Below are 27,307 nucleotides of genomic sequence, written 5' to 3'. Positions count from 1 at the left end.
AGGAGGACGTACAGTTGCTAGTAATGCTCGTGCAGAAACAGCTGTTTCCGTATGTGTTTGGACAACTATCGGATGGATTCGATTGACCATCTCGCCAAGTCGGATTTCACTCGTAGGTTGCAGACGTTTCCTATCCGACTCTGTTACGCCTGTAATGTTTTGCTGTAGAACGACCAGATTTCCTTCCGCGTCGGCAAGGAGATAGACATTCTCTTCAATGGGCGCCACAGCTGTACTCCAGAGTGTCTGATAGTGGCGTGCTACCTCTTCGAACTTGGGTTCTTGTTCACCCTCTTCTGGCTGTGTGTATTGGACCAGTGACATGCTTTTCATCACATCTGCTACGGCAACCGTGTCACCAACTACGGATATATCAATTGGTGCGGTAGATGTTCGGTATGCAGTATGCTTTTCCAGGAGGATGTTCCCAAATCTGTCACGTGCGAGCTTGAACACCGAGACCTATGAAGAAGTTAGTATATAGTCTACGGAACAAGGCAAATCCCCATACTGACCGACTTGACTAGACCAGCTACTAGTAATGTATGATCCATAACAGCGAGGGTGCGACAAGCTCCCATGAGAGACTTCTCCACGATTAAAGAGAGCTCTCGGGACCTGTTCACTTCGAATATAAGGATACGGCCACGGATATGGTCGTCCCCTACATCGTCTAGGAAGGCGGTTCCAACGAAGAACAAGTCCTTAGATATCGAATTACCTACCTCGTCTTTACCATAATTTAACTGGGACCTAATGACACACTCAACCAATTCGTCGGGGCGAAGATCGTACGTGCTCAAGGGCCGAAAGAGCATCTCGTCTGCCAGGACAAACGAACTGCTTACTTCTTCTACTCCGTTGGAAATTTTCCGTTTCACTGTCCCTAGTCCAAAGGCCTTTTCCATGGGGGAGTAAGCCAGGCGTCTGACGCTGGCATGCATGGGCAAGGTATGGATTTGTGTGGTGCGCTCTTCGTCCACGATTGCTATCTTCAGCTCGTGCTGGCTCGACAACGCGATTGAGCCTGGGTAAGCTTGGGTATTGAGACTACAGATACGGCTAGCGCTTGCCGAATCAACTGCAGAATATACAATTCTTCCCTCGGATGCATGTATCAAGCTTGGGTGATCACACGTTGCAAAAACATTGTACTGCCCATTACCACGCGGAAGTTCCTTGAATGATGGCTGCTCAGATCCCAGTGTAATCTTGCTAGAGTTGAAGAGGGAAAAGGCATGGACGTCGAAAGAGAAGGAGAAGACGGTTCCATCGGCCATTGAAACGAACAAAGTAGGAGGTTTGTTAGGGAGTATTTCAGCCACAATGACTGATCGTGGGATTGCTTCTCCGGGTTCGCCTAGGGCCTGCTTGTTCTTTACTTCGAGCTCAGGAAGGTCGAGAATGATAATCTCGGCGGACTGTGGGAGACATACGATGCACGCTTGGGTTGGGGAGGCCGGTATAGTCATGCCGGAGACCTGGTTATCTGCCTCAAAGTCTCTGCTTCCGACCAGTTCGAAGGTCGAAAGTGACATGCAAACAAGCCGGATGCCTCCGAGTACGAGAACGAGATAGTCATCATTTGCAGAGGCGGAGGTGATGGTGAACTCTTCATAGGAAGACCGCCATATTATCATGCCACTGTCGACATCTATCGCTCTAGATGTACTCTCGGTCACCTGGATAATACGATTTCCGGGTATATTGGTGGCAAGTAGGGTGCTTTGGGAGAATACAAGGCCAAGAAAGCCGTCCTCCTTCTCCTCTACATCACCATCAGCAGAGAAATGGAATACTCGAGTTTCATTGACGAAGGAGACAAGGAGAGTATCCAAAAATGGTTCTGGACAGGCAGAACGCAATGTCCAGAGGTCAGTAATATGTTCCATGCTGGCAAGCACGCCGAGCTCTTCGATCCCAACACCACTACGAACACTACGCAGGCTACCATCGCCAAACGCTCCAGATCCGGTGACGATGCGTGTTTGGCCTGATGAAAACTCGCGAGTGGCACCCGAACGGTCACCCATGTCCATGACGGTGAAGTCGAGAATGGGAGCGATGTTAGATATAGTCTGGACAAGGTCGAAGCCGCCCTCTTTAATCTGGATGACCTGTGAGTCGCCCTGGTGGGAGCCGACGAAAACAATGCCGCCGTCAAGATAGACAAGCACGGAAGCACGAGAGGTGACACCGAGGAAGTCAACCTTCCATGTATCAACAGCATTTTCAGCGTCAAGAACGAGCATGAGGAAGAAGAGGCGGCCATAGTCATCCGCTAACAGCCACCGTTGGCCGTCCACCTGCTCCCAGGCTACAAATACAGTGGACTCAGCCAGTGGCCTTGAAATAGTTTCGTTCCTGGAGACATCAACATATTTGATAGATGATTCTCCGATAATCAGGAGACCACCTGTGACCGTTAGCGGTTATTTCTTGTAAGAGTGCTATTTATCTAAGGATTAACGTAGCCTACCTAATGGACGGGGAACAGGAATGAGGATACTAGCACCGAGATCTACCTCGTCCGAAAGAGTAGTCACATCTTTTAGTTCAGCAGCGCTTCCAGGATCACCAGTGATGATTGCATGGGTATACTTGAGATCCCGGAGTTTGAGCTTGACCTTGCCCTGTGTGTCTTCATACAGAAGCGCAAAACGAGGGGTGTTCGAAGCCTCCTGATCCAGAAATGCAGAGGACCTAACCATCAGCTCCTCAATCCGGACCTGTAGTGGCTCTCCTAGCTGTTCTACTGATGTAGAAGCCGAAGAGGCCGAAGCTGAAACTGCTGACTTAGCCCGTTTGTGCGAATCTGCGGTGACAAGCGGGAAGATAGAGACAACGCCCTCATACACTTCCAGGGTGAGGAAGCTGCCGGACGGGTCAATCTGACATCTATCATCACTGTGAGCTTCTCGCAGTGACCCATCTGCAAGATCGATGTACTTCCGCTCGGTTCGCAGCTGCTCGTGGACCGGGTCCCAGGTGATAGAGAAGTATGCGTATTGGTCTGTGCCAACGAAGAGAGCGTCCGTCAGCGCCAGACCGCCAGCAGTGGATCGAGGAAGCTTTTTAAGGAGAGTGACGCGGCCATAGATTGCTTTGGAATGTTGTAGGACGAGGCCATCTGCGGATTGGGTGTAGAGCTCAAGGCGGTTCGCTTTCCTGGGGAGCTGTTAGCTGAATGCATTGGTGTAGATGAAGGAGTGGACTGACGCGACGACAAGACAGTCTTCGTCTGGGCTGATGAACTTGGCTCTAAGGGCGTGTCGGATGCTGCTGGCGCCGTGGATAGGAACGACGTAGGCCATTTTACATTTTGCACAGTTGACGTTGATGTTACCGTATGTCACTTTGTGGAGTTGATAGTTGGAGCTGATGTTTGGTGAGTTAACTAATTTACTTACATAACTAGGCGTGGCCGAACCTAGCTAGTTATGACGCACCTACCAACACTCTACTTCAACATCCAGCGACTTCTGCATTCACACCTATATAGAGACTCAAATATACCGTCTACGAGATCAGACATGGAGCTAATGAAACTACTTAGATTTGCTAGTGAGGTACTGGTAAACTACGGAAAAGTCCTTTCCACGGTGTTCCTTCTCGGTAGCCTCATAGACCTGCTGGACAATGTCAGCGAGTTCAAGGGCAGTGCCAGACTCCCTTGCGGCCTCGACAGCGAGACGGAGATCCTTCTTCATGAGACTGACACCGAAGCCTCCGGTGTAACCCCTGGATGCGGGAGAACCCTCAATGACACCAGGAGCCGGGTTATTAACCTCGCTGGACCAGCATCTGCCAGTAGACGAGTTAATCATCTGGCCGAGAACAGCGGGCTGGAGGCCCCATCGGATGCCCAGGTTCATGGCCTCAGCGGTCGCTATGTTGGCAACAGCGAGGAGGTAGTTGTTTGCGAGCTTGCCGGAGAGACCTGCCCCTTGGTCACCAAGGTGCCAGACCTTCTTACCCATCAGCAGCAGGGCAGCCTCTGCACGCTCGACCAGTCCGGGAACATCAGAGGGGGCACCAAGCATGAAGGTAAGTGTGCCAGCAGTGGCACCAACGACACCGCCGGACATGGGGGCGTCAACAAAGCGACCTGATCCGGTGGATTGGACAGCAGCGGCGACTTCACGAGAGGAGGACGGGTCGATAGTCGAGCAGTCGATGAAGAGGCGGTCCTGGGCGAGCTTGGGAAGGCCGTCCTTGAGGATGACATGGAAAACGCTCTTTACATGTTGAGGCTCTGGCAGACTCGTCACCACGGTATCCTACCATCGTTAGCCCTCTATTTGTCTATCTATATATGTGTGTGCATATATATGTAGGGTGAATACCGACTGCTCGGCCAGCTCTCTGGGCCCGGAGGCGACCTTGACGTTCTCGGTTTCGGCGGTGAATCTGGCGGTGGTCTCTGGGTTGGCGTCGCAGACGAAGAGGGTATCCGATGCAGGTATCTTTGCCCTCAGGTTCCTCGCCATGGGGTAGCCTGTCTATAAGTTAGCGTCTGGACCTATACCAGCAACATCCTGCGCTCAATGACCAACTGTCAATGCCCAATGGCAGCCAGAAGCGGAATCGACATACCCATCTGGCCAAGGCCGATGAACCCCCAAGTGGCATGACGGGAGGCTGAGGAGGAGAAGAGGCGAGTAGAGGAGGCAGATGAAAGGCGAGGAAGGGCCCGGACCCGTGGCAGCAGTCTGTTTATCATGGTTGCTGCATCTATGTCTATAGCCGTCTATTGCAGAAGTGAAGAAGCGCAAGCCAGGCAAGTCCTCCCCATAATATGAGGCAGAGCCGGTACTGCAGAGGGCGAGAAGTCAGCGGCGGGCGGGCGGCCGAGCCGAGCCTAGCCGAGGTTAGTCGTGATTAGCTAAGAATGAGATGGTTTAGGTAAGCCTGGTGAGAACGTTATGGAAGGTTTAACGTACACTGATTGGACGGTGTGTTGTATTAAGATGGGATTTACTGGCTCAGCCAGTCAAATAACAGCTAATTCTAACCTGAGGCTGCTACATTAAGGCCAAGACAGGTTAGCTCTCATTTTCTGGCGCCTGACTGGTCAATCCAAGTTTAGCTCTAATTCTCCCCGTATACTTACTTTCCCCTGACCCCTGGCCTTAACTAGACAAATCCTAGCTGTGGTGCGAGCAGTTTGATCCTCCATCCTTCGGCTAGGGTGATGCTAAAGCCGGTGCTCGTTAGTCATCGGAGTCCTCGGGGCCCTTTGAGGCTCTTTCGCGTTCCGAAAACAGGCAGACATGGCGCTGGGAGAGTTAGAATATGGGCAGGCAGCAGGCAGCCATGGAGATCAGCAGCCACAGGGATAAGGCGAAGAGTATAAAAGATACAAAGGCTTTAGGACGGGAAGGAAAGTGGCTTGACACCCGCTCATATTAACTATCATATATATCACCCGTTTTCAACATGGCAGTGAAGGCCAAGGCAAAGAAGTACAAGAAGGAGGAAGAAGAAAAGGGAGAAGATAGGAAGGAAGAAGAAAAGGAGGCAGAAGAAAAGGCGCCATTCTCGAACCTCTGGGTGAGTCAGTTGTTCTACTCCTGTCGCGTTGGTGGTTGACTGGTGCCTGGCGTGGTTGTGCATACATAGCATATTTACGATGCTGACTGGAGTAGAGGATATTTTCATATGGCACCAAGGCTGACCTTGCCCTTATGGGCCTCGCCTTCTTCTGCTCTGCAGGCGCTGGTATTGTACGTCATGCGCTCACACACGTAAATCCATACCTACTAATAGGAATAGGCTCTGCCTCTGATGAACATCGTCTTTGGTATGTTGATTGGTGCATGCGTCAATGATTTCCTACTTGGCTGACCAACAGGTGCCCTTATCACTGATTTTAACAACTTCTTCCTTCCTGATTCTACCGTCTCGCCACAGCAGTTCAAGGCAGCCGTCAATAAGAATGTGTACGTCTCCGTCTCCAATTTACACACTATTTTGTATGAATATGCTGACATGTTAAGTCTTTTTATCGTCTACCTGTTCATTGGCAAGTTTGTGCTCAGCTATGTGTCTATGGTATTACATTCTATACCCATCCATTGGAACGTGAAAATAACCTGAATGATCAGTTCTGCCTACGGACAAGCGGAATCCGCATCTCAGCAAACCTGCGACTGGCGTATCTGACGGCACTCTTCCGCCAGCCTGTCTCCTATCTTGATGCCATGCCCATTGGCCGCCCGACGGACACCATCACTGCCTCATCCAACCTCATCCAGGCCGGCATATCAGACAGGCTTGCTGTGCTTGTCCAGTCGGCTGCTCTCATCGTTGCAGCTTATGCCGTTGCATTCTCTCGGTCCTGGTCCTTGACCTTGGTCTCTTCATCATGTTTGCTCTTCATCCTGCTCATCTACACCGTGGTAATACCTTTCTATCTGCGTCTCTTCAAGGCCATCGAGGCTGCCAACGAGGGTGCCACAGCTGTTGCGGGTGAGGCTCTTTCATCCATTCGTACTGTTGTTGCTTGTGGTGCGCAGGCAAGTCTTGTCAACCGTCATGCCGTGCACATTGCAGAAGCCAGGCGTAAGGGCCTTCAGGTCTCCCCAATTGTTGGGCTTCAGTTAGGACCGACTAATTTTGCCATGTACTGCAATTTTGCTCTTACCTTTTGGTTTGGTGTTAAGCAGTTCACCGCAGGCAACGTCTCTGATGCTGGACCAGTTGCGACGTACGTTTGCCCCCAACTCGCCAATATATTATGTTTATATTAACATTTACAGTGTCATCTTCTCGGTTATCATCGTGGTGTCGGCTGTCTCATTCATTGCCAATCCAATCATTGCTCTCTCCAAGGCCATCGCTGCATCCGCTCGCTATTTCTCTGTTATTGACGCACCCCCGGTCAAGACAGAAGGTATCAAGGATGTTGACCTCGCTAGCTGTGGAGAGCTCGCGTTCAAAGACGTTACTTTCTCCTATCCGACCAGGCCAGGTGTCACAATCCTTGACAATCTCTCTCTCGTTTTCCCGACTGGCAAGGTCACTGCTCTCGTTGGGCCTTCGGGGTGCGGTAAGAGTACTATCATCGCCTTACTTGAGCGTTGGTATCAGCTGTCAGATCAATTGGATCGCAGTAAAGTGAAAGAAACGAAAGAGAAAGAAAAAGAAAAAGAAAAAGACAGTGAAATCAAGGATGAAAAGTACCAGGCAGACAAGGAAGAGCGGAAAGAAAACGCCGGGTTTATTATGATAGGGTCACACTGCATCGACGAGCTCGATCTTAAGTGGTGGCGTTCTCAGATTGGCCTTGTCCAGCAAGAGCCCTTCTCTTTCAACACCTCCATATTCCGTAACGTCGCCTTTGGTCTCGTTGGTTCTCAATGGGAAAATGAGCCGGAGGATGTCCAGCGCCAACTTGTCATTGAGGCCTGCCGTGAGGCGTTCGCGGATGAATTCATTGAAAAATTGCCTGAGGTGAGTTCTCCAATGCATTTCTCTGTGTAGTATATGCAAGAATCACTTTTATGACAGTGGATGTAGAAATACGATACGATGATAGGGGAAAACGGAATCAAGCTTAGCGGTGGGCAGCGTCAGAGACTTGCCATTGCTCGCAGTATCATCAAGAGGCCATCGATCCTTATTCTCGACGAAGCTACCAGTGCTATCGATGTCAGAGGGGAGCGTATCGTGCAGGAGGCACTTGATAGAGTCTCGAAGGGCCGCACTACCATAACCATCGCGCATAGGTTGTCCACCATCAAAAAGGCAGACAAGATCATCGTCCTTCGTAAGGGAACTGCAGTTGAGTCGGGCACTCATGAAGAACTCCTCGCTCAGGAGGGCCTATACCACAGCCTTGTGCATAACCAACAACTTGACATGGAAGACGATAGCAACAACGAGACTGTACAAGCTGAGGTGGAGACTGGGAAAGATGGCCCTCAGTTGACTATGTCCAAGACGAAATCTACAGTCGAAGAGGGAGACCTCGAGCAGGGCCTCACTCTCCCCGAGGAGCCGCCTAAAGAACTATCCCTCTTTGACTCTGTTGGTGTTTTGCTGTGGGAACAGCGCAAGTACTGGATTCTATACGTGGGCGTCCTCATTGGAGCTGCCGGGTGTGGAGGTATGTTTCTTCCCCAGATCTTTTTTAGGGTTTGTCCTTCTAACGTGTGTAATAGCCGGATATTCAATTCAAAGTTATCTCTTTTCCCAGCTCATCACAGTCTTCCAGCTCACTGGTTCCAGGCTAGTAGAAAGAACCAATTTTTGGTCTCTCATGTTCTTCGTCCTCGCCCTTGCGGTGGCGTTTTTTTACTTTGTCCTTGGCTGGAATTCCATGTCGATATCTACCGTAAGACATCTGCTTCTTGATATTTATTCAAAAACTAACATTATATAGTACGTGTCAACCACGTACCGACAAGAATACTTTGATAGTATGATCCGAAAACCGATAGCCTTCTTCGATAAGGACCAAAACTCTGCGGGTTCCCTCACCTCACGTATTTCATCCGATTCAACCCAGCTTCAGGAACTACTGGGACCAACAATGGCGTTTCCTATCATCTCTGTCTTCAACGTGATGGGTTGTATAGCCATCTCGTTCGCCTTTGGCTGGAAACTAATTTTAGTCGCTATTTTCTCCGCGTTTCCACTGATAATCATCGCTATGTTTGTCAGGGTTAGATACGAGGTTCAGTTTGATAAGATGAACGCTGCTGTCTTTGAAGAGAGTTCACAGTTTGCATCTGAGGCCTTTGGAGCTTTCCGGACAGTTACGTCACTTACCCTGGAGAGCAGTATTGCAGACAGGTATTCAGATTTGCTGAAAAATCATGTACAATCTGCCTTTGTCAAGGCAAGAGTTGCTGCCCTCGTCTTTGCTGCATCAGATAGCATGGAGTTACCCTGCATGGCCCTATGCTTCTGGTATGGTGGCCAGCTTCTCAGTACGCATGAGTACAGTGTCTTGCAGTTTTTTGTCATCTATATTGCCGTTGTCTTGGTAAGTTGGACGTTGAGATTTCAGTATAGTACCTTCATTACTAACAGGTGTACAGGGAGGTCAAGCGGCAGGACATTTCGGAAGCATCAGTCCTAGTAAGTTACTTTTGTCCCTGTCTTAGAACTGATACTAACCAACTACTATAGATTTGGCTCAAGCCAAGGCAGCTGCAAACCGCATCATGAGTATCCGGCCTGCACCAGACGACAACAAGAGCAGCGCTGTTCTTGATCAATGCGAGGGCGGTATAGAAATCGAATTCAAGTCGGTTAACTTCAGGTATCCTTCACGAGATGTGCCAATATTCAAGAGCTTGTCATTCACAGTATGTTTACCTGTCAAAGTCTTACTTCCTGGTCTGACAGATATCATAGGTTGGAAAGGGGCAGTTTGCCGCCCTCGTTGGCCCGTCAGGTTGAGTGTTTCCCCCCTAGTTTACTGTTGCTTAATATGCTCTGACATGCTGTAGGGTGTGGAAAGACGTCTGTCATATCGATTCTCGAACGGTAGGTAATATGTGATGTTTAGGTATGGGTGGAAGGCTAATGCAGAGCAGCTTCTATGACTATCAAGGTGGGCATATCCGCCTCAACGGAACCGAGCTTAGCTCGCTTGACCTAAAGCCCTACCGGCAAAGCGTGTCTCTTGTGTCACAGGAACCTACACTATATCAGGGTAGGGAGTCCTTCAAAAATCTACCTAGGTCAACGATACTAAGGGCGACTTATTAGGAACTATACGAGACAACATTACACTAGGGCTCGATCCGGACAGCTTGACCACCGAGCAAGTACACCAATCGTGTCGTGACGCGGAGATTCACGACTTTATCACATCCCTTCCGGACGGTAAATTTCTCACATTTCCCCATCATGCCCAGCCCTAGCCTGCTTGACTGACTTGACTAGGTTACAACACGCAAGTAGGACAAAAAGGGCTGGCACTGAGCGGAGGCCAGAAGCAGCGTATATGCATAGCCCGTGCCTTGATACGGAACCCACAACTGCTGCTTCTCGATGAAGCCACGTCCAGCCTTGACCCTGAGTCTGAGAAGCTGGTGCAGTCCGCAATTGAACGTACGGCAAAAGGCAGGACGGTCCTGGTGGTCGCTCACCGTCTGGCTACGGTGCAGAATGCGGATGTCATCTTTGTCTTTGGGGACGGGGGTATAGTCGAGAGCGGTAGCCATCATAGTCTTCTGAAAAAACGAGGCGTATATTATCAAATGGTATGTCTGACCCTGTTCCTGAATAACGGAAGCGCATCTAACAATCTTCTAGTGCGAGTCACAAGCTCTTGATCGTTGATAGAAGATTATATTCCACTCCTAGGGAATTTTCCCCCCATTTTTGTGTATTGTAGAAATATTTATACATATCTCTCCTTACTCCTACATAGTTCATCTCTAATAGACTTATCTAGTATATCTTTTACCGCTACAACTAACTACTAGTTAGTGCACCTTTTTTATCAAGGGGAAGTAAGAATAAAACCATCAATCTAGATAAAAGATAAAAAAAAAAAGTAATGATAGAGGTGGGATTCGAACCCACGCATCTTTCGATACTGCGATGACTAAGATCGTCACCTGAACACAGCGCCTTGGACCGCTCGGCCACTCTACCTAAATCGTGCTAGAGCTTGTCTGCGTGCGCTATACAAGGGTGAATGAATCCCAGGCTGTCTAGTAAGCTAGTGCTTCTCTTAACATCGTTGGCAATCTCTAACACCGACTGTTAAGCCGCTGACAGAATACAAAAGAATGTCAAAAACTAATAATAATAATAATAATAATAATAATAATAATGTGATTTCATACTGACTACTCCGTACATACAAAGGCCTAGTCGAGAGAGTGGAAGAGCCAGACGTTGGGCTCGCAGTACTCCCCCACGTCCCTACTAGGGTAGTACTGCATGGGCGCCAAACAGCCTCTGGGCGTAAAGATGACGGGCGCCTCTGTGTCACCAGGTTCCACCCAGACGCTCTTCCGCTGCTTCATGGCCTTCTCTGCTTGCTGGCGGACGTCGAGGTCACACCAGTTCTTCCACTCCGCTGCGCTGCCCCGGATATACATGCTCTGGCGCGCGATCTTGATCATCCGAGCTCCCAGACGGACGTGTTTTCGCAGCCAGGGGTCGAACGGGATGAAAGCTGCCGAATCTTCGTTGCCGGCCGCCGAAGCCGTTTCTGATGAACCGTTGCAACCGCCTGTTTCTCTGCTGGTGGTAAGCTCTGTAGCGGCCGTGCTGGGTTTTCCGTTCTGGCCTCCGTTCTGGCCTCCGGTCTGTTTGCTCCACCCGAGGTATTCGGCCAGGTCAACGTGTGGGAAGTCTGCCTTCCGGGTAGGTCGCAGTGGCACGACGAGGATGGCCAGGTTTTGGGCCAGCGCAACCTCTTCCATCGCCTTGATGAGCATTTCAGCAACATTGTAGCTTCTCCAGGCCGGGAGGACGGCGATAGCTAGGGCGGAGAGGGCGTTGGGCGGCTCTGTCAGAGTCCAGCTGTCCATGTCCTTGACCTGGTCGTGAGTGAGGGCGACGGGCTCGAGCTTCTTGTTCGTATCCTCTCTAGCGATTACCTGGTGGACACCACGAGCCAGAATGGTATCAAAACCTCCATCTGGTAGCGTTCGCAGCACTCTTGCAAAGTCCGACCCCTTGCTGTCGCCCCGGATGCCCGCCAGCTCCCTCCAGAAGAACGGTATGCAATTGCCATTTCCGACGATAGTCTCTGTGCCATCTAACGTATGGACGGCGACAAGCTGGCATTTGGCAAGCTGGGGAAAATCGAACAGCCTGTTGAAATAGCGCTGAGTGGTTATGGCTCCGTCCAGGAACTCGGGCCACATAAATATCAACGGACAGTCTTCTTTTTGTAGGAGGGCCAGGAGGTCCGGTCTCTGTGCTCCGGTGAACACAGTGATCGTGCCACGATCCTTTGTATCCTCGTCGACAGGCATGTTTTTTTGCTATAACGGTGTCTTTTGCGAGAAGGGGGCTTTGGTCATGGACAGTTGGAGTAAAGGACGGGTGACGACAGGCCTACTCTTTCGTCAATGCGAAAGATACCAGCTGAACCAGCTCGATATACTTATGTGTTATTATGGGATATCTATAGTTACGTGGACAATATGGCTTTAACCGTGGAAAATTTTTGGGACCTTCTCTTTACGAAGGCCGGCAGAGGTGAAGATTATTTGGAGGAGCAGCTGAGAGGCGGGAAGCAGCAACATGCCGACAATCCCTATGGAGAGGATCTGCCCGAGTTTCCATCTCTGATGGATTTCCGGTGGATAACTAGCTAGTTAATGCAACACAATTGACTGTGGTCCTCGACGAAAAGGGGGCTACTTTTCGACCGTCTTCCATGCTGTGTTGCGACTTGAGAGAACGGAGGGGACAGGGATCAAATTCATGTAGTTTGTCACTCGCGGCATTGCAATACCAACCAGGTACTACCTAGTAGCCGTATCTGCGAGCTTGAATCGTTAGTTAACCCGTGGAGCCTTGATGTGACAGGTCCAGAAGTTTATACATGAGACTGCCCAGCCACCTGCACGCCGTGCTGCTCGGAGCATGTTTCGTCCCAGCTGGAGTCAACCGTGATTGGAACTGGCCGGCATTGCTCAGGTAACCAAGTAGTCCGTCCTTTGGGATACTTTGTAGAAACCGATGCTGTCCATCTCCCTCATCGCGCTCAACTCGCCACGGCTGTTCCTGCGATGCACCTAATCCCTCTTATAAATAGTTAGTTACATACTAGTTAACTAACTAACTAACTAGTGAATCGAATTTCGTCATCGACAAACGTCACTGAGTCTTAGGCCCTCCTTCTTCCTCTTTCAGTACAAGTGGCGACTTCGACTACGTTGACTTCGTCAACTTCATCCACTTAGTTATTGCAAATACATCGACATAATATTATATTGATAGTTACGGAAATTCAGGCAAAAAGTGACTGATATACCCGACTGTTTCAGCAACTCAGGCCACTTTCCCAAGATATTCCCCCAGCCGTTGGTCTCGAGCGCATCAGAACTTGAAAAGGCCAGCCCACGCTTCTTGCTCTGCGTGCTCTTCAAGCAACGATACCCATCGCCATGGCGCGCAAGCCCGAACAAAAGGAGGGCTCTTTCTCCTCCGGCTCCTGGAACATGCTCTCTCCCCAGACCCGGCCAGCCGGACGTTCCTCTAGTCCTGGTGACGCGTGTCCTCCTTTCTGGGCTCCTGGAGATCGACCTGGCTACAAGGGCGTCTTGGACCGGCACAGGAGAAAGATGCGTCTATTTAGAAGCATACGTCTGGACGCGAAGCAGTTGCGGCACGTCCTCACGTTCATGCAGCACAACTATAGCCCCGAGGGGGTCGAGTGGACGCCCGATGTCCTCTTCGCCTACGTTCCCAGGACCTTCGAGGGCGCGACCACCACAGAAATCATCGCCGGCCAGGCACTTTTTCATGCCATCACCCCTTCTCTCGATGCTATATTCCAAACGTGAGTTTAGGCTTCTTTCTCTCTGTCTTGTCTGTGTGATCCGTTGTACGGAGTACTAAGTATTCTTACCTCCCCGAATAGCACTCATAGTAACGTCTTGGCGATGAACAAGTCTCCGCGATACATCGTGTTTGAGTTCTTTTGGAACGGTAGCCCGCCAGTCGTACCTGTTGAATTGCAGGACCTGCCTAACATCGAATTAACCCATGAAGAACCAGAGGAGATTTACCCGGATGCAGTTGAAGCGGGATGTAAGATAAATCATTCCAGCTCGTTTTTTAGTGCGTTTTTTAGTGAGGCTTGACAGCACATTCACTCACCTTTAGGACTGTCGGTTACGTCGGCGTCATTGAAGAGCTTGGCGAGCGGCAGTTGGTCCTCGTCACAGCTGGCCACATAGTCGACAGTACCGACTTGATCCAGGTACAAGACCAAGAACAAGATAATAACACTTACAAGTCGTGGGTCGTGCCAGAGTCCGAGCGGATCGGGGGGGGACGGTTCCCTTGTAACAGAGAGGGGAGCCCATCAACCCCTTTCAGCATCACTCAAACGAGACCGACTAGATACCTCGTTCCGCGTTACGGAGAGTGGGTGATCATGTCGATTGCAACCACTTCAACCCCGACTCTCCTATTGACGATACTAATGCTACTTCCTTGTCCGTCTTTGACCTGAAGTTAGGCGATATTGACCGTCTCAGACACCTTCCCGTTGAAGGGTGGGCTAGTCCAGGTCTACAAGTACGGTGCTGCATCATTTTATACCACGAGATTTCTGTGCCGGATCAAAGATCAAGCAAGGTAGATAGGCATGAAGAGAACTTATGCCGGATGAAGGCGCAGTGGACCTCCGTAGGGGAACGATTTGCAGAGGGAGGAGACTCTGGCAGCCTTGTATTCGCCAAGGATGGAGACTGTGTGTCCCTATGGCACAACAAGCTATATTCCCTCTCGCTGTGGTCAATATGTGAGGATATATCAACTCGGCTTGACGCAGACTTGTTCTTCTGTAGCCCAAGCGATCTACCTCATTCCAAGCCTTCCGCTGTGTAAGTTGAAATCTTGAAGGAGGCGATCACCCCTCTTTGCAGCCGATATGATTACCCCTTCCATTAGCGTTTACAAAGTTCACTGTGCCAAAAAGTTCTACTTCCAATAGTCGACAAGCTATAATAGATGATATATTCTGTAGTTAAACAAAAACGGAACAGATAATACTTCCCTGCTTACAAGAGGTTGCAGTCCCTATTTTATTGCTGGTTAATTTATTTTGTACACCCGGAATGCTTCGATACTTGCATTACCCATTCCCTAATATCCACCCTGTAAGGTTTCCAGTGTCATAATTGTAGTGAAGTTGTTGCAAATTCCTGGGATGCAATCAATCAAAGAGGAAGGCCACATTATCTCTGCATCCTCATTTGCCTTCTTCAGGCGTTTCTTATTGGACAGCTGGCGGATAAATATTGGGGAAGTTTTTGCTGACTTATATTAATTCGTAACTTAATTGGCTGTCATGCCAACGAATAAGCTATCAAGAAAAATGAACTCTAGCCAGTCGTTGCGGGCTAGTCCACTTGCGGTTAGTCTCGCCTGTAGAGTTAAACGGCGACCCAGCGAACCAACAACCACCAGCACTTGGACAAATTCAAGTTATGAGTTTAGTGATAACACTTGTGCCCGGCTTCGACTTGATAACGCAAGCCAATTGATTCCAATAAAGACAGAGAAAAGATGATAGCCAGTGTGCACCGGCTGTACATACCTCGGCGGCTTTTTACACGGCCAGTGAACATAGGGTCATGCCTCTTCAGCTCCACGTCGACCCCCATTGTGGCTCCAGGGGTGAGTGAGAGTCAAGTCTCGGACGAGCTACGCGTGCTTCTCGAAGCTGGCTGGGCACTCGATCAGCCTCGCAGTGGCATTGAGAAGTCCTACTACTTCAAGACATACACAAAGTGCCAGGTATGTGGCTGGTTTAGGATGTACTTCCCCAGGACCTAACACTCTGAAACTAGGACTTCTTCAATACTGTTGCCATACGGAGTAAAGCGAAAAACCACCATTCAACCATGACAATTGTAGATACTTCCTTTCTTATAGTTTTAATTAACCCGGCCATGACTGACTTGCTAACTCTCCACCTTAGAAAGCTGGCTCCGTCCACGTTCACTGGACAACCCATCATCCCCGTGGGCTCACACTTCTGGATACCCTGATGGCTCGATTCTGTGATGAGCAGTCTACATCGATTGGAACCGTAGATCAGAGCCAGAGCAAGAAATGCCATCCTGCGCCGGCATAGGCGTTGTCCGGCTAGCTCTTATACCTTCATAATAGGGCAGTAAGCCAGTTTGATTATGCATCTTAAGGAAAGCCATGTTCTCAATATTGTACTCTATAATACCCCAGTCATTATTATTATCATGCTCTCTCTGTCTCAATAAACGTTTCACATGTCGAGTTTCGTATATATGTTTATCCTATTGCTTCCACCACAGTGCTGGGTTTTGTTCCCCGAGCAGAAGAAGCCACAGTCCGATTCAGGCTGGATGGTGCTCCCAGGGAACGTATTGGCTCCACAGTAACACTCGCTGAAATATTCTACGCCAAAGTATTTTGTGCCATTGCAGAAGGAGGCACACAGTTCTACCGTCATCTTTTCGTTGTACGTGAAGCTGCCTGACAGGGTTCGGTTACTGGGGGAGTCGCTGTAGCATCCCGTGTAGTTGTACCCCGGTATCTGAGGACTGGTGATGGGTACCCATTTGTCGTCTTTATAGATAGCGATCCGGTATCCTGCACCGCATGTCTCAGAGCTATCACCACCGCATGGCTGGTTACACTCCGACTTGGGTGCTTGCATGCTGGAGTTACTTCTCGTGTCTCCGCAGTAACATTCAGTTCCATACTCAAGGCCGAAGAACTGGTAGCCTTTGCAAAGGCTAGAGCATGCGGCAACCGTCATGTTTTGGTTCACAAAGGCAGCACTCGTGAGGGCCCTTGACTCAGGGGTATCGGTGTAGCATCCATCAAAGGTGTAGTCTGGCATCGTGGGGTCGGTTGAGCCAAAGGGGGCACAGGTTGAGCCCAGGTCTGCGGTGTTCTTGAACGAATCCGATATCACTGCTCCACCGCTCGTGAAGGAGACATCGAATTTGGCATTGGACCTGTACGCAGCTGCAAGGGTTAGGTTTCCAGCATACAGTGTATAAGGACCAACGGTTGTCTGTGGTGACATTGGGACCGACTGAGTCGTCAAGGCTGGATTCACACAGCAAATTCGTGGCGTTTTAGTCGTAACAGACAGTTTAACACTTCCTGCATTGCCATTGTTCCGGACCTTTTGTGAAATTGTCAGTCTATTGTCGTCCCCTTCACTGTACAGTCTTTATCAGGGGCTCCAAGGGTGGTCATACAGCGGCTACTACAACGAGATTCCCAGGCACATTTCCTCCCACAACGCAGCTCTGTTTGGATTGAAGCATAATCGTATCCTGAACAGGGTAACCAAAACCATTGTTATCGTAAAGGACGGTCTCTCCGTTGTTCAAAACGACTCGTACGTTAAACTTGGAGATGGCTGTCTCAACGGGGAAGATGGCATCAAATCCATAGAACTAGAATCATAATTAGCACCTATGTATACTATGAAATGATCAAGGGAGGGGGAATATAAGGTGAATGGTCATTTACTGCAAAGGAATCATCAAAGCCCTCAGCGGTGCCCTTGTACTCAGCAGTGATAACACAAGATCCACGACTAGAGCCTCCTGTACGGTCCTTGTAGACAAGCTCGACCTTTGAGATAGAAGTGATCGGCCGGGAGGTGGTTCTGACCCGGATTTCACCAGTGAAGGCGATGACGCTGCCATTGCCAGCCAGGGAGAGCTGCAGCCTGCCTGGCTTCACTTCGTAGGGTGCTATGGGGGCCGTCAGGTTCACGCCCGAGGGAACGACCTCTATCATCTTCTGGAGGACTCTGGCACATGTAGATCGGAAAGTAGCTTGGTCCGCCAATGCCTTGATTGTGACATTCCGGTCGGCCGTGAAGACTTTCGTATCTGCGTCCCGCTGGTTTCGCTTCGCTGTTGTGCTAGTAAGTGGGTTTCCGCCCACTCCGCCCACAAAGTCCGCTGCCACCTTCTCGTCGAAGGCAACAGTTGAATCAAACAGCTGAAAGTCGTTTGGCGTGGACCCGGGGACAACGATCTGGGGGAAGTTTGAGGCGTGGACTCCACCCATCGTGTGTCCGCACGCAGTGACGGCGATCATGTCCGAGACATTGAACCCCATACGCGTAAACTGGTTGATAAAGGTGCCCTGGGAGTTCTCAGGCTGCGGCACCCCAATCGGCCCCCGTGCGGTGGCGTCGATTCTCCCGGTCCTGACCTGGACGACCGGCCCTCCGCAGGACCTAACGGCTGTGTAGACGCCCAGAGCTATCAAGTCAGCCATGGAAGACCGCGTAGAGAACAAGGGGGTATAGGTCTCCAGCGTGGTGTTGAACCCTGCTCCGATGTTTTCGCCCCCTTTGCCGCCCAGCTCAAACACGATCGAGGCATCCAGGCCGCCCACGCCTGTAAAGGAGCTTCCTGTGGCCATGTCATGGAAGGCAGTGCGCACCCACTCAGCGGATGCGACTCGAGACGGGCCTTGCTGGGAAAATGAGCACGGAGTGACGCCGGCTGAGAATCCTCGGGCATGGTAGCCGGTGTTGAGAAACATGAGGTCTTCTAGCTCGTCAACGGAGGACGGCCATGTTGGCAGTGCCAGGACTCCAGAGAGAGCAAACGCCGCCCATACGGCGGACAAGTTGATCAGCATCCTCAGCGTCGTCCTTTTGCTCTTTCTCGTGGAGCCAGAGGCCCTTTGATGGATGGTGACGATAGGTATATGTATAGCTAGCAGCTAACGGAGGACAGCAGGTATATGGTTAGCAGTTATATTTGCGTTCCAGCCAGGCAAGAGATGCAAAGGACGCCGTCAGCCTTAGCTCGCACACCTTGCCTGCTCGACTGAGAAGTATGGAGTGCTCCGTAGCTGCTGGACGTTGGCATTGGTAGCTCAGGGGGTATAGCTACGGAGGGCAGATGTTTGTGCATCTTCGCCTGTCACTCTGCGGCTCCCGGCACCATTATTACTGCGTTGCCAGTTGCCAGCTACCCTCCGCAAGTAACTAAAGCATGCCTCGATTTGTCCACGCAACTTCACATCTCAAGAGAGTTTCGTTCTTTCGGCTGTTTACTTGGGTATCTTGCGTGCCAATTGATCCTTGATCCATGCTGCGTCGGAGGTCCAGGGGTGCGAAGAGAAAAGAAACAATTTCCAGTGAGCTGCAGCTTCGAGGACTAAAAATGTGCCTAAGTGGATCGCGCTAACTCGTAAGTTTGTGTACTTCATATAATGGTTGAGATCTGGGCTGTTGGACTTGTCTTTGCTTTTTCTCCTGATGCTTTGCTGGTGGCTTCACAATATGGCATGCTTAAAATAGTGGCTCTCCTGGTCAATATCACCTGGTATTAAGTGCGAATGTCTCAGTTTTGCATGCTGAATCAGGCATTTACGACATTTCCTCTCCTCTCGCTGCAATTGTTCGCCGAAGAAAAGCTGGGGGAGCAAATATGCCTGTCTCAGCTGAGCTGGAGCCCCAGTCACCATCCTTAATGATGGGTGGTGAGTGTAATCTAGCCGTGATTATTTTCTAAGCAGGCTTCCCAGGCGTCTTTTTTTTTTTTTTTTTTTTCGTTAAATCTCGTACAATCTATCATCGGAAAACAACTTGAGACACAAATATTGATGATGCAACGCTGTGCGAATGCTAGAGTAAAGCATGTCTATCTAATGCGGGATGGCCAAATGGCTGCAAACGGTGATCAACCATAAAAAGATCTTGTGTAATTACAAGAGAGAAAGAAAAAGGAAAGAAAAGAAAAAAAAGACCAAGAAGAAGACCAACGTGAAATAATGCACCTCTAAACGCCGTAGGTTTTGAAAAAGATGACTTTGTGAGACGGAAATTAGTAGTTGAAAATCATGAGTGAAGGGTTGAGAAGCAGGGGGAGGAGAGCATGGAGAGACAGGGTCACGGCCATAGGGACGACGGCGGCAACCTCTTTGATCTCCCAGCCTCGCGGCGCAAAATTTCCAAGATATATCATCCCGCCAATCAAGGGGATCAAAACAGCATACATCCACTTGAAGCTCTTGAATATCTTGGGTATCTCCTTGAAGAAGTTGGAGTCAACTTTCTCCTTTGCCGTGGCGCCCCATTCCATCTTGATAGAGAACATATGGGAGAGGAGTGCTAAGCTGAGGTGGAAGGAGACGCCTCCAAAGAATATAGCCATCATGGGCATCCATTTGAAGTTTTCGACGAGGGCGGACCACAGGCTTTTTTCCGACAGACGCGATCGTATTATAGCAAGGGTTACGTTGCCGAGAAGAGAGAACACAACAATAAGACTCAGAAGTACTAGATAGACGGTTAGCCACGTCTGAAAGAGATGCTAATATTGGGAATGCATACCTTTCCAAGACTCGATATAAAATTTGTCCAAGTAGCCATTGAACCAGCCTACCAAGAAGTAGTTGAGGATAGTGAGCGGAAATCCAGAGGCGAGGGCATAGTCTAAGATACGTTAAAATTGACATATTCCAGTGGACAGGGGTTGAAGAAAAAAGCTTCATACAGGAAGAGATATACCCCAGGATGGTAATCTTGGATGAAAGCTGCATGTTGCACCAGAGGAATGTCATGAAGAGCTTCGTAAAAGGCCCCTTATATATCCAGGTATAGATCGGGTTGAATACTAATTCGTTGCATCCATATGCGTATCTTTAGGGAAGGGTTAGCATCCCTCAGATAATCCCGAAGAGATAGAAAGACGAAGACCTACTTTTCCCATCTTGCCAGTTCATCGTAGATAGTTAGGGATACACCCTCCTTGAATTCATCCCCATGGTAGCTTGCCAGACGAACAATATCACCCGCAATTTGGAGCCGAAGTGCAATGTCGAAATCTTCCGACACATGGCTCTCAGACCAGTAGGCTACATAACCATCGTCTGGTTTCCCTACTGATTGAACAGCTGGTAAGGTTAGTCGGGGTGAGCATATAGAATAGATGTGGCGACTATGGCCAGGGAAAGCGTACCTTTCCAGCGAAGGAATGCATTGTGGCCGACAAACGGCGCCGTTTCACCACTGCCAACGGCAAACCGGATGGAGGAGTAAATAAGGTTGGTGAAGAATGTGATTCCGTTCTCAAAATAATCCCCAACGACTTGCATGACGCCTGTTGAATGCTGGATGATGGCCACTTCAGGGCTTAAGAACATTTCCGCTGCCCCATAGAGTAAACAATCGACCGGCTGCGAATTCTGTTAGTATTTCCATTTAAACAAACATGCCAGGGAGTAAATGGGGAGCCTACGACTCGAGTATCAGCGTCAACAATAAGAATTGCTTCTCCGATTCGTATATCTCCAGCGGCCTTGATCCGACTATCAGAGGCGAGAACCTCTTGCAGGGCCAGTTTGTAATAAGCCTCTTCTTGAGATGCATCTATCATTTCGGTTGTTTCTAGGGTCTCTGCTAGCATCTCTAGCAACTTGTCTTCCACCTTGTTTGAGACGTTGAGTGCAAAATTCATGTTGGAGGCCTTCTTAAATCTGCCCTTCCGGATATACCCGTCTTGGTTGTTCTTTGGCCGCGAGACCCATCCAATGTTATTGTCATGGTAGAAACTGATACGTTCTTCTCGCTGCTCCTCGGTAAGATATGCGAGGCCGTCATCATTGACAAAAATTGTGGCAGTCCCTATTCTATGATATTAGCTAAAGCATCAGGGGAAAATGGATAAGTTTTTGTTTAGACGCACCTCCGTGGGATTCGTAATAAGATATAGCAGCTTTCAGACTAGTTACTGTAGGAATAATAACTCCAGTCAGGGATTCTGTGTATACCGGCAGTTGGATGGTAATGCGCGGCGGCTTGAAGCCCAAGGCATATGCCTGCGTGAGGTCCGGCCGGACAGGGGAGTAGAATCGAGAATTCGTTTTGAGTGTCTTGATAGGCCCAATCGCCTGGAAGATATCTGAAAAGATCACTATGACGAAGAAGACGCTGAAAAGCATGAATATCGGCAGGGAGGCCACCAATGCGAATCTAAGCCAGGATCCGTCAACGAGAGGTTGCAGCATGAGGTTCGAGACACCGAATCCCACAAGGAGAACTACAATCAGGCACATCCCAAGGCCCACGAATATGGAGCTTGTCAAGGCCAGAGGCCGATCCAGGGACTCTATCGGTTTCGCTGCTTCCTCGACCGCGATACCCAGGGGGGAATTTGCCAGTCCACTGGCCTCTTTGTTCCAAAGGGGCACGAAGTTGCGGGTTGAGGCAGCTGGGGACCCGATACTGGAGTGTGGAAGAGAGTAGCTGGGTGACTGCGAGGGAGCAATTACGGAGATGCGCGTTCCGCATATCTACTGCAGGTGTCAACGCTTGTCTGTTTGATACTAACTTGGGCTAAGGAACTGGGAATGACAACATACGAATGCAAGGAGCTTCTCTTCGACATCCTCAGCATGGATGAGGATCTTTTCTAGCTCGTCATGCCAGATCAATAGGAGTCTCTCTTCCCTGACCAAGGCCACGTACTGGAATTTCTTGACTGCGCTTGATGGGGAGCAAGCGATCTCTGCTAGAGATTCGACCACTTGGACCTGGAACCCGCTAGGGAGAATCAATTCGGTCTGGTCTGGCTGGAGGATGGAGAAGATGATTCTTGTGATCTCTGTGGCCATGGTAAAGGCGACGGCAACATTGATCTTCTGTACTGCGCCGAGCAGTAATGGATGAACCAGATCCGGCTCGGAGATGTAAACACCCCGGGATTTTCGAAGTAGAAGTCCATGGTATTCACTGTTGGGATCCGATGGGGGAGGGCACCATTTGCTAGTAGCAAGTCTTGCATGTAAATATTTAATTATCTAGGACTGTCAGTTCTGGGTATCCATGGCATTGGGCTAAATTGAATTGCATTGAATGGATGGATGGGATAGAAATGAAGCTCTTACAGCTTTATATTTTGCATCATCGTCAATTCCAACAGGCGTCTGCGTCCCTGAGTGAGAGATTGGTCGACTGTATGACTCAGGGACAGAAGACAGGCCGGACTGCCTTGGAGGAGACGGAGCCGCAGACTGCTGCTGCTGCTTGTCCGTCTTTGAACGTTTCCAGAACATCCCTGCGATATAGCTGTGTACGGACAAGCATGAACAATTGGATGGCCTGCTGACGGAAGGGATGTGAACCCCCTTAAGAGAGGAAGCAGAAAACCATCCGGGGACACACTGTGCACAGAAATATCAAAACGTCAGACAGCTCCAGTGGCTACCAAAGCAGAGCAAGCATTGAAGACGTGAATCAGACAGAGAGAGGTAAGGAGCCGAAAGAAGAGAAAAGCAACGCCGTCTTTCTTCTCTCCTCTCATCGCCTTCCCCTGCCCGCAGCTGAAGCCGCCAACCAGCCTCATTAGCTGGCGAGCTTTTCCCTTCACACCCCTCGCATCTGTTTGTCTCAGGGCTCTTTTTTCCCATCAGGGACATGCCTGTCCGCGGTAAGGAAGCAGGCAAGTCGAGCAACCCCAAGGGGCTCCGCAGAAGCCCTCCGGACATGCTATGCCGAGACTCGACGGCGTGGCAACGCCCGAGTAAGTGATCCCTGCATGGAAGATATTGGAAGATATCACACCTCGAGCGCTACCGATACACGGGCACGCCCTTTTTCTTTTCCCTAGCTTCTCTTGCCGTAATCTTGCTTGCATCCGCCACGCCCCCCTGGCTAGGTTAAGGGCGAGACGGACGCCGCGTACGGTCCATCTGCTCACAGCTACCCTGCCGGCCAACAATGCTGCAGAGTGCATATTACTGTACTTCGTTGCCTAGGCGGGAGATAATGACAGGACCGGGGTGATTAATGTCCGCCAGCCAACGAGGTGCGTCTCGTCAAGCGAAGGGCATGCCTGCAATCACGAAAGCAAATGTCCCAAGGACTGGTCGGCTGTACCCTGTGCGTCTGGACAGGGGGGAGTGTCTCTCTTCATGAGCTGTCCAAAATGCAACCGTAATTTATATATGGAACGTGAGGCAGCAGAAGGAGAGCCAGACAGGCGAATGTTGTCCCAGGGGTTTGCAGGACTTAGCCGAATATCTCCCATCCAGCAATCCGCCAGCCAGATATCACAGGCAGATCCAAGGCAGCTCGCTGAGTTGTACTCCGTATACGGCGGCCTCCCGAGGTGATTCCCAGATGCTCGGGGCCTCCGCATCGACCTGGCAGCCGGCGTCCTTGGTTGTGTCTCCGGCCCACGAGCAGTAGTTAGTACGGAGTATAGGTAGTAGTAGTATTAGTAGCAGTTAGTGGGAGGCTACGACGTTCGTCGACTTAAGGACGCAGATCAGATCCGCCGGACCAGCAAAAGCAAGCAAAGAAGAAAAGGAAAAGAAGGGAAAAAGCAAGCATCCTGCTGCAGGCAAAGAAAAAAACCGTCGTCGTATTCGCGAGTTTGTTAAGGGGTCCTCCACAGGCCAGGACAAGCCAGAACGGCCTCCTATCACCAGCCTCGCACAGCTTCTCGCAGCTGTCTCGAGTGTCATCGAAATGCCGAAGAACACCGCGAGAAGGGGAAATTCTCTCCGCCCGGCGGGTCGAGGGAGCATCTAGTTAACTAACCGGTTAACTAGCATGTCAACTGAGCGAAGGACATCTGCGTTGACAGCAGAAGAAGCGGTGCCATGGCCCAGGGATCCCCCCTGTCCGCCAGGTGGGCAGCGACAGAAAGGTCCCCCTCAACATTCCAACTAGCCTGAGACAGCAGATGAGATGCCTCTGGTTCGTTACATGTATCTGGGCCCGATCTTATCTCGGACGACCAGGGAGATGCCATGCAGTGCGCGGCGCAAGTGAGAATGTTGGACGGATAAGAGATTGTGCCTATATTATGGGCCGCCAGGGGGGGAGGAGAGTGTATGGCAAATCGAGTATATACGGAGCCAGATTGTCTGACCAAGGCGACGGCGGACTGGCACGCTAGCATAAAGAAGACGCGATGCACCGGCTGGGCGAGTGTGATATCGGGCTCTCCAGACGCTGATGCCAGGCAGAGAGATGGAGAAAGCAGCTTTGCAGGACCCCTTTTCCAGCAGCGTGGCCACCTCTGTGCGGACGGCCTCATACCACTCGCAGCCGTCCGACAGACAGCCAGGCCGGCGCCAGCAGTTCAAGTCGTACCGACTGAACGGCGAGTATGAGCGGCCGTGGCTGGGGGACAGCCGCCTGAAGAGATCGCGCGTTGGCTCCTACATCATCTGGGGCTTCATCGGGCTGGGGCTGGCCCTCAGTGCGTACATCAACTTCACCGTCACCCAGAAGGTGTCGAAGCACCAGGCAGGTTACATACATACATACATGTTCATTACTTGTTTAATTGCCGTTTAACTGCTGTTTACCTTGCTTGCTTTTCTGCTGATAACTAGTGTGGACTCGTCGCTAACTGGTATTTATAGTACTGCCTTATACTGGACGACCAGTTCTCTTCGCTCAATGAAGCCACATGGAACCGCGAGGTCCAGGCATGTTTGATCTCCCCCGGCTGCTGTTTGACAGCGTGCAGTGGAAGAAGCGCTAACTGCAGGCATAGATCGGGGGATTCGGGACTGGAGCCTTTGACTGGACTACGACGGACGAGAAGAACGTGTTTGTCGACGGCGAGGGCCTGCATATCGTCCCTACGCTGACGACAGAGTCGACTTCGATCACCCCCGAGCAGCTGGTCGATGGCTACACGCTGAACCTGACAAAGGCTGGCGGCGACGGATCCTGCACAGGAACATCCAACGCTGCCTGTTCGATCCGCTCGAACAAGACGACAGGGGCCATCATCCCGCCAGTCCGGTCAGCGCGGCTTAACACCCGGGGAAAGAAGAGCATCCGCTACGGGCGAGTGGAGGTTGTAGCGAAGATGCCGCGCGGAGAATGGCTGTGGCCAGCAATCTGTATGCCTGCCAGCCCCTAACTATATCAACCAGTAGGCCTGCTATAACTGTCTGCTTGTTACTGACATGGCTAACCAGGGATGCTGCCGGTCAACGAGACATACGGGCCCTGGCCATCGAGCGGCGAGATCGACCTCGTAGAGACTCGCGGGAATGACGTCGACTATCCCGCTGGTGGCAGAGACATCATGTCTAGCTCCTTGCACTGGGGTAAGTCTCCCACGTCCCGCTAATTCTGCGTGCCTATAACTGACTGCTGATCGACAGGACCAACGCCGGAGACGGATTCGTTCTGGCGGTCGACGAGAGGCAGGGCGCTGCGGCGGACCGACTTCTCCAAGGGCTTCCACACCTTCGGCATTGAGTGGTCGAAGGACTACTTGTTCACCTACATTGACAGCCCGCTGCAGCAGGTCCTGTTTTGGAGCTTCGACAAGGACCAGACCATGTGGCAGAAGGGCCACTATGAGGGCGTGGCCGTCAACTCCTCGCTGGTCAAAGATCCCTGGTCCCAGACCGGCAATCCAAACACCCCCTTCGACCAGCCGTTTTTCCTCATCCTCAACGTCGCCGTGGGCAGCACAAATGGCTGGTTCCCTGACGGCAAAGGAGGCAAGCCGTGGACTGATGTCGGCCAGGCAGCGTCAGACTTTTACTCCAGTACGTAACTAATTTGACTTGACCCCTATTAACTAGTTACGTGTCCGAGATCAGGTCAGCTAATTCACCCGCACAGGCATGGACAAGTTCTACCCGACCTGGCCCAAGGACAACAGCCGCGGTATGACCGTCAGGTCAGTAAAGATGTGGCAGGAGGGTGCCTGTGGATGATATAAAACACAGCATCATTGTAATAAACCCAGTAACTAACTAGCAAGTTCCTCCATCACCTTGTGATAAGTGCTCGATTTGATTGCTGTCTCTCGTATTATTTACTTCTTCGTAACCGCGCCAAGCTGTCTGCAGGTGAAATTGCCGAGATAACGAGTTAACTAACACTATTCAGTGTTATCACTGTCAATACTGAACTCTGCTCTCAAAGCTGATCCCTGCAGCCGGAATCACAGTGAAGGATGCCGAGCAGGCCAACAGCAGACCTACTTACAGCGAGGTGAGCGAGTGTTGACTCTCGATATGCTGGCCAGGAGAAAAAAAAGCAAAGAATCGCCCAAAAAAAGATCAAAACCTAATCTCAGACAGGGGCAAGGGGTGCAATATATTGACCAGAGTGATGCAATGTCTCTTCTTTTCTCGCTGTCTCGCCTCCAGGGATACCGGGGTTGGGCTCCGTATCTTGTTGCCAGGCCCGCTATTCTCCAGGCTAACTCCGACAGATGGCGAGTGGCATGGCGATGCTTTGGAGCCTCGAGTTGCAGTTTCACCAGACTGCTAGGGAATTTGCCAGGGGGGTGTCGTTTGACCTGTTCCTCTCGACGAACTCCTGCACGACAGGCTGTGGTAGCAATTGCGTACAGACAGGCCAGATCTGTGCACCCAGTGGCTATCCCACGGCAACTGTACTCTGCATGCAACGGATGGACTGGCCGGAGCAGTGAATATCTTGCATAAAAAGGAATGAGGCCGCAATCACACGAGCCAGCGTTCGCCCATCACACCCTTGGTCCGGCCCATGGGAGAGGATCAGCCGTGGAATGTTCGTCCAGAGGACCCTTCATGCCCCAGCCCGCCACTGGTGAACTCCGGGGATGCTAAATTTGTTCTTTTTTTTTTTTTTTTTTTTTTTTTTTTTTTT

The 27,307-nt window shown here is 50.6% G+C and overlaps 8 protein-coding genes and 1 pseudogene across 9 annotated transcripts; 3 read left to right on the top strand and 6 right to left on the bottom strand.

The window, feature by feature from the left end:
* Positions 1-17: 17 nt before the first annotated feature.
* TRV_06556 (uncharacterized protein) lies at positions 18-3,314 on the bottom strand (the record flags this gene model as incomplete). Its single annotated transcript, XM_003019378.1, has 5 exons — positions 18-41; positions 88-462; positions 516-2,416; positions 2,480-3,168; positions 3,220-3,314. 5 exons carry the CDS (start codon positions 3,312-3,314, stop codon positions 18-20), a joined length of 3,084 nt encoding a protein of 1,027 aa, XP_003019424.1.
* A 234-nt stretch (positions 3,315-3,548) lies between these two features.
* Positions 3,549-4,723, bottom strand: TRV_06555 (3-hydroxyisobutyrate dehydrogenase, putative; the record flags this gene model as incomplete). The annotated part of the gene is made up of 3 exons (XM_003019377.1): positions 3,549-4,280; positions 4,347-4,498; positions 4,597-4,723. 3 exons carry the CDS (start codon positions 4,721-4,723, stop codon positions 3,549-3,551), a joined length of 1,011 nt encoding a protein of 336 aa, XP_003019423.1.
* Positions 4,724-5,439: 716 nt separating this feature from the next.
* On the top strand, positions 5,440-9,411 carry TRV_06554 (ABC multidrug transporter, putative; the record flags this gene model as incomplete). The annotated part of the gene is made up of 12 exons (XM_003019376.1): positions 5,440-5,553; positions 5,649-5,726; positions 5,776-5,803; positions 5,855-6,029; positions 6,125-6,709; positions 6,762-7,455; positions 7,522-8,110; positions 8,166-8,338; positions 8,387-8,992; positions 9,048-9,087; positions 9,139-9,317; positions 9,367-9,411. 12 exons carry the CDS (start codon positions 5,440-5,442, stop codon positions 9,409-9,411), a joined length of 3,306 nt encoding a protein of 1,101 aa, XP_003019422.1.
* A 1,109-nt stretch (positions 9,412-10,520) lies between these two features.
* On the bottom strand, positions 10,521-10,617 carry TRV_06553 (annotated as a pseudogene). The gene has a single exon. The product of its transcript is annotated as a tRNA-OTHER (tRNA).
* A 218-nt stretch (positions 10,618-10,835) lies between these two features.
* TRV_06552 (uncharacterized protein) lies at positions 10,836-11,954 on the bottom strand (the record flags this gene model as incomplete). The annotated part of the gene is made up of 1 exon (XM_003019375.1): positions 10,836-11,954. The coding sequence occupies one exon, from the start codon at positions 11,952-11,954 to the stop codon at positions 10,836-10,838; it is 1,119 nt and encodes a 372-aa protein (XP_003019421.1).
* A 3,989-nt stretch (positions 11,955-15,943) lies between these two features.
* On the bottom strand, positions 15,944-18,318 carry TRV_06551 (uncharacterized protein; the record flags this gene model as incomplete). Its single annotated transcript, XM_003019374.1, has 3 exons — positions 15,944-16,720; positions 16,911-17,111; positions 17,188-18,318. 3 exons carry the CDS (start codon positions 18,316-18,318, stop codon positions 15,944-15,946), a joined length of 2,109 nt encoding a protein of 702 aa, XP_003019420.1.
* A 1,193-nt stretch (positions 18,319-19,511) lies between these two features.
* On the bottom strand, positions 19,512-22,743 carry TRV_06550 (uncharacterized protein; the record flags this gene model as incomplete). Its single annotated transcript, XM_003019373.1, has 9 exons — positions 19,512-19,966; positions 20,021-20,122; positions 20,184-20,329; positions 20,391-20,568; positions 20,649-20,874; positions 20,928-21,313; positions 21,375-21,942; positions 22,051-22,488; positions 22,576-22,743. The coding sequence occupies 9 exons, from the start codon at positions 22,741-22,743 to the stop codon at positions 19,512-19,514; spliced, it is 2,667 nt and encodes an 888-aa protein (XP_003019419.1).
* Positions 22,744-24,652: 1,909 nt separating this feature from the next.
* TRV_06549 (uncharacterized protein) lies at positions 24,653-24,997 on the top strand (the record flags this gene model as incomplete). The annotated part of the gene is made up of 1 exon (XM_003019372.1): positions 24,653-24,997. The coding sequence occupies one exon, from the start codon at positions 24,653-24,655 to the stop codon at positions 24,995-24,997; it is 345 nt and encodes a 114-aa protein (XP_003019418.1).
* Positions 24,998-25,634: 637 nt separating this feature from the next.
* On the top strand, positions 25,635-26,222 carry TRV_06548 (uncharacterized protein; the record flags this gene model as incomplete). Its single annotated transcript, XM_003019371.1, has 2 exons — positions 25,635-25,764; positions 25,822-26,222. The coding sequence occupies 2 exons, from the start codon at positions 25,635-25,637 to the stop codon at positions 26,220-26,222; spliced, it is 531 nt and encodes a 176-aa protein (XP_003019417.1).
* Between the last annotated feature and the right edge of the window lie 1,085 nt (positions 26,223-27,307).

The sequence above is a fragment of the Trichophyton verrucosum genome, assembly GCF_000151505.1.
Source record: "Trichophyton verrucosum HKI 0517 chromosome Unknown contig00730_1.f1.exp, whole genome shotgun sequence".
Classification (NCBI taxonomy): Eukaryota; Fungi; Ascomycota; class Eurotiomycetes; order Onygenales; family Arthrodermataceae; genus Trichophyton; species Trichophyton verrucosum.
The sequence above is the reverse complement of the archived record's forward strand: the minus strand, read 5'-3'. Positions and strand labels throughout refer to the sequence as shown.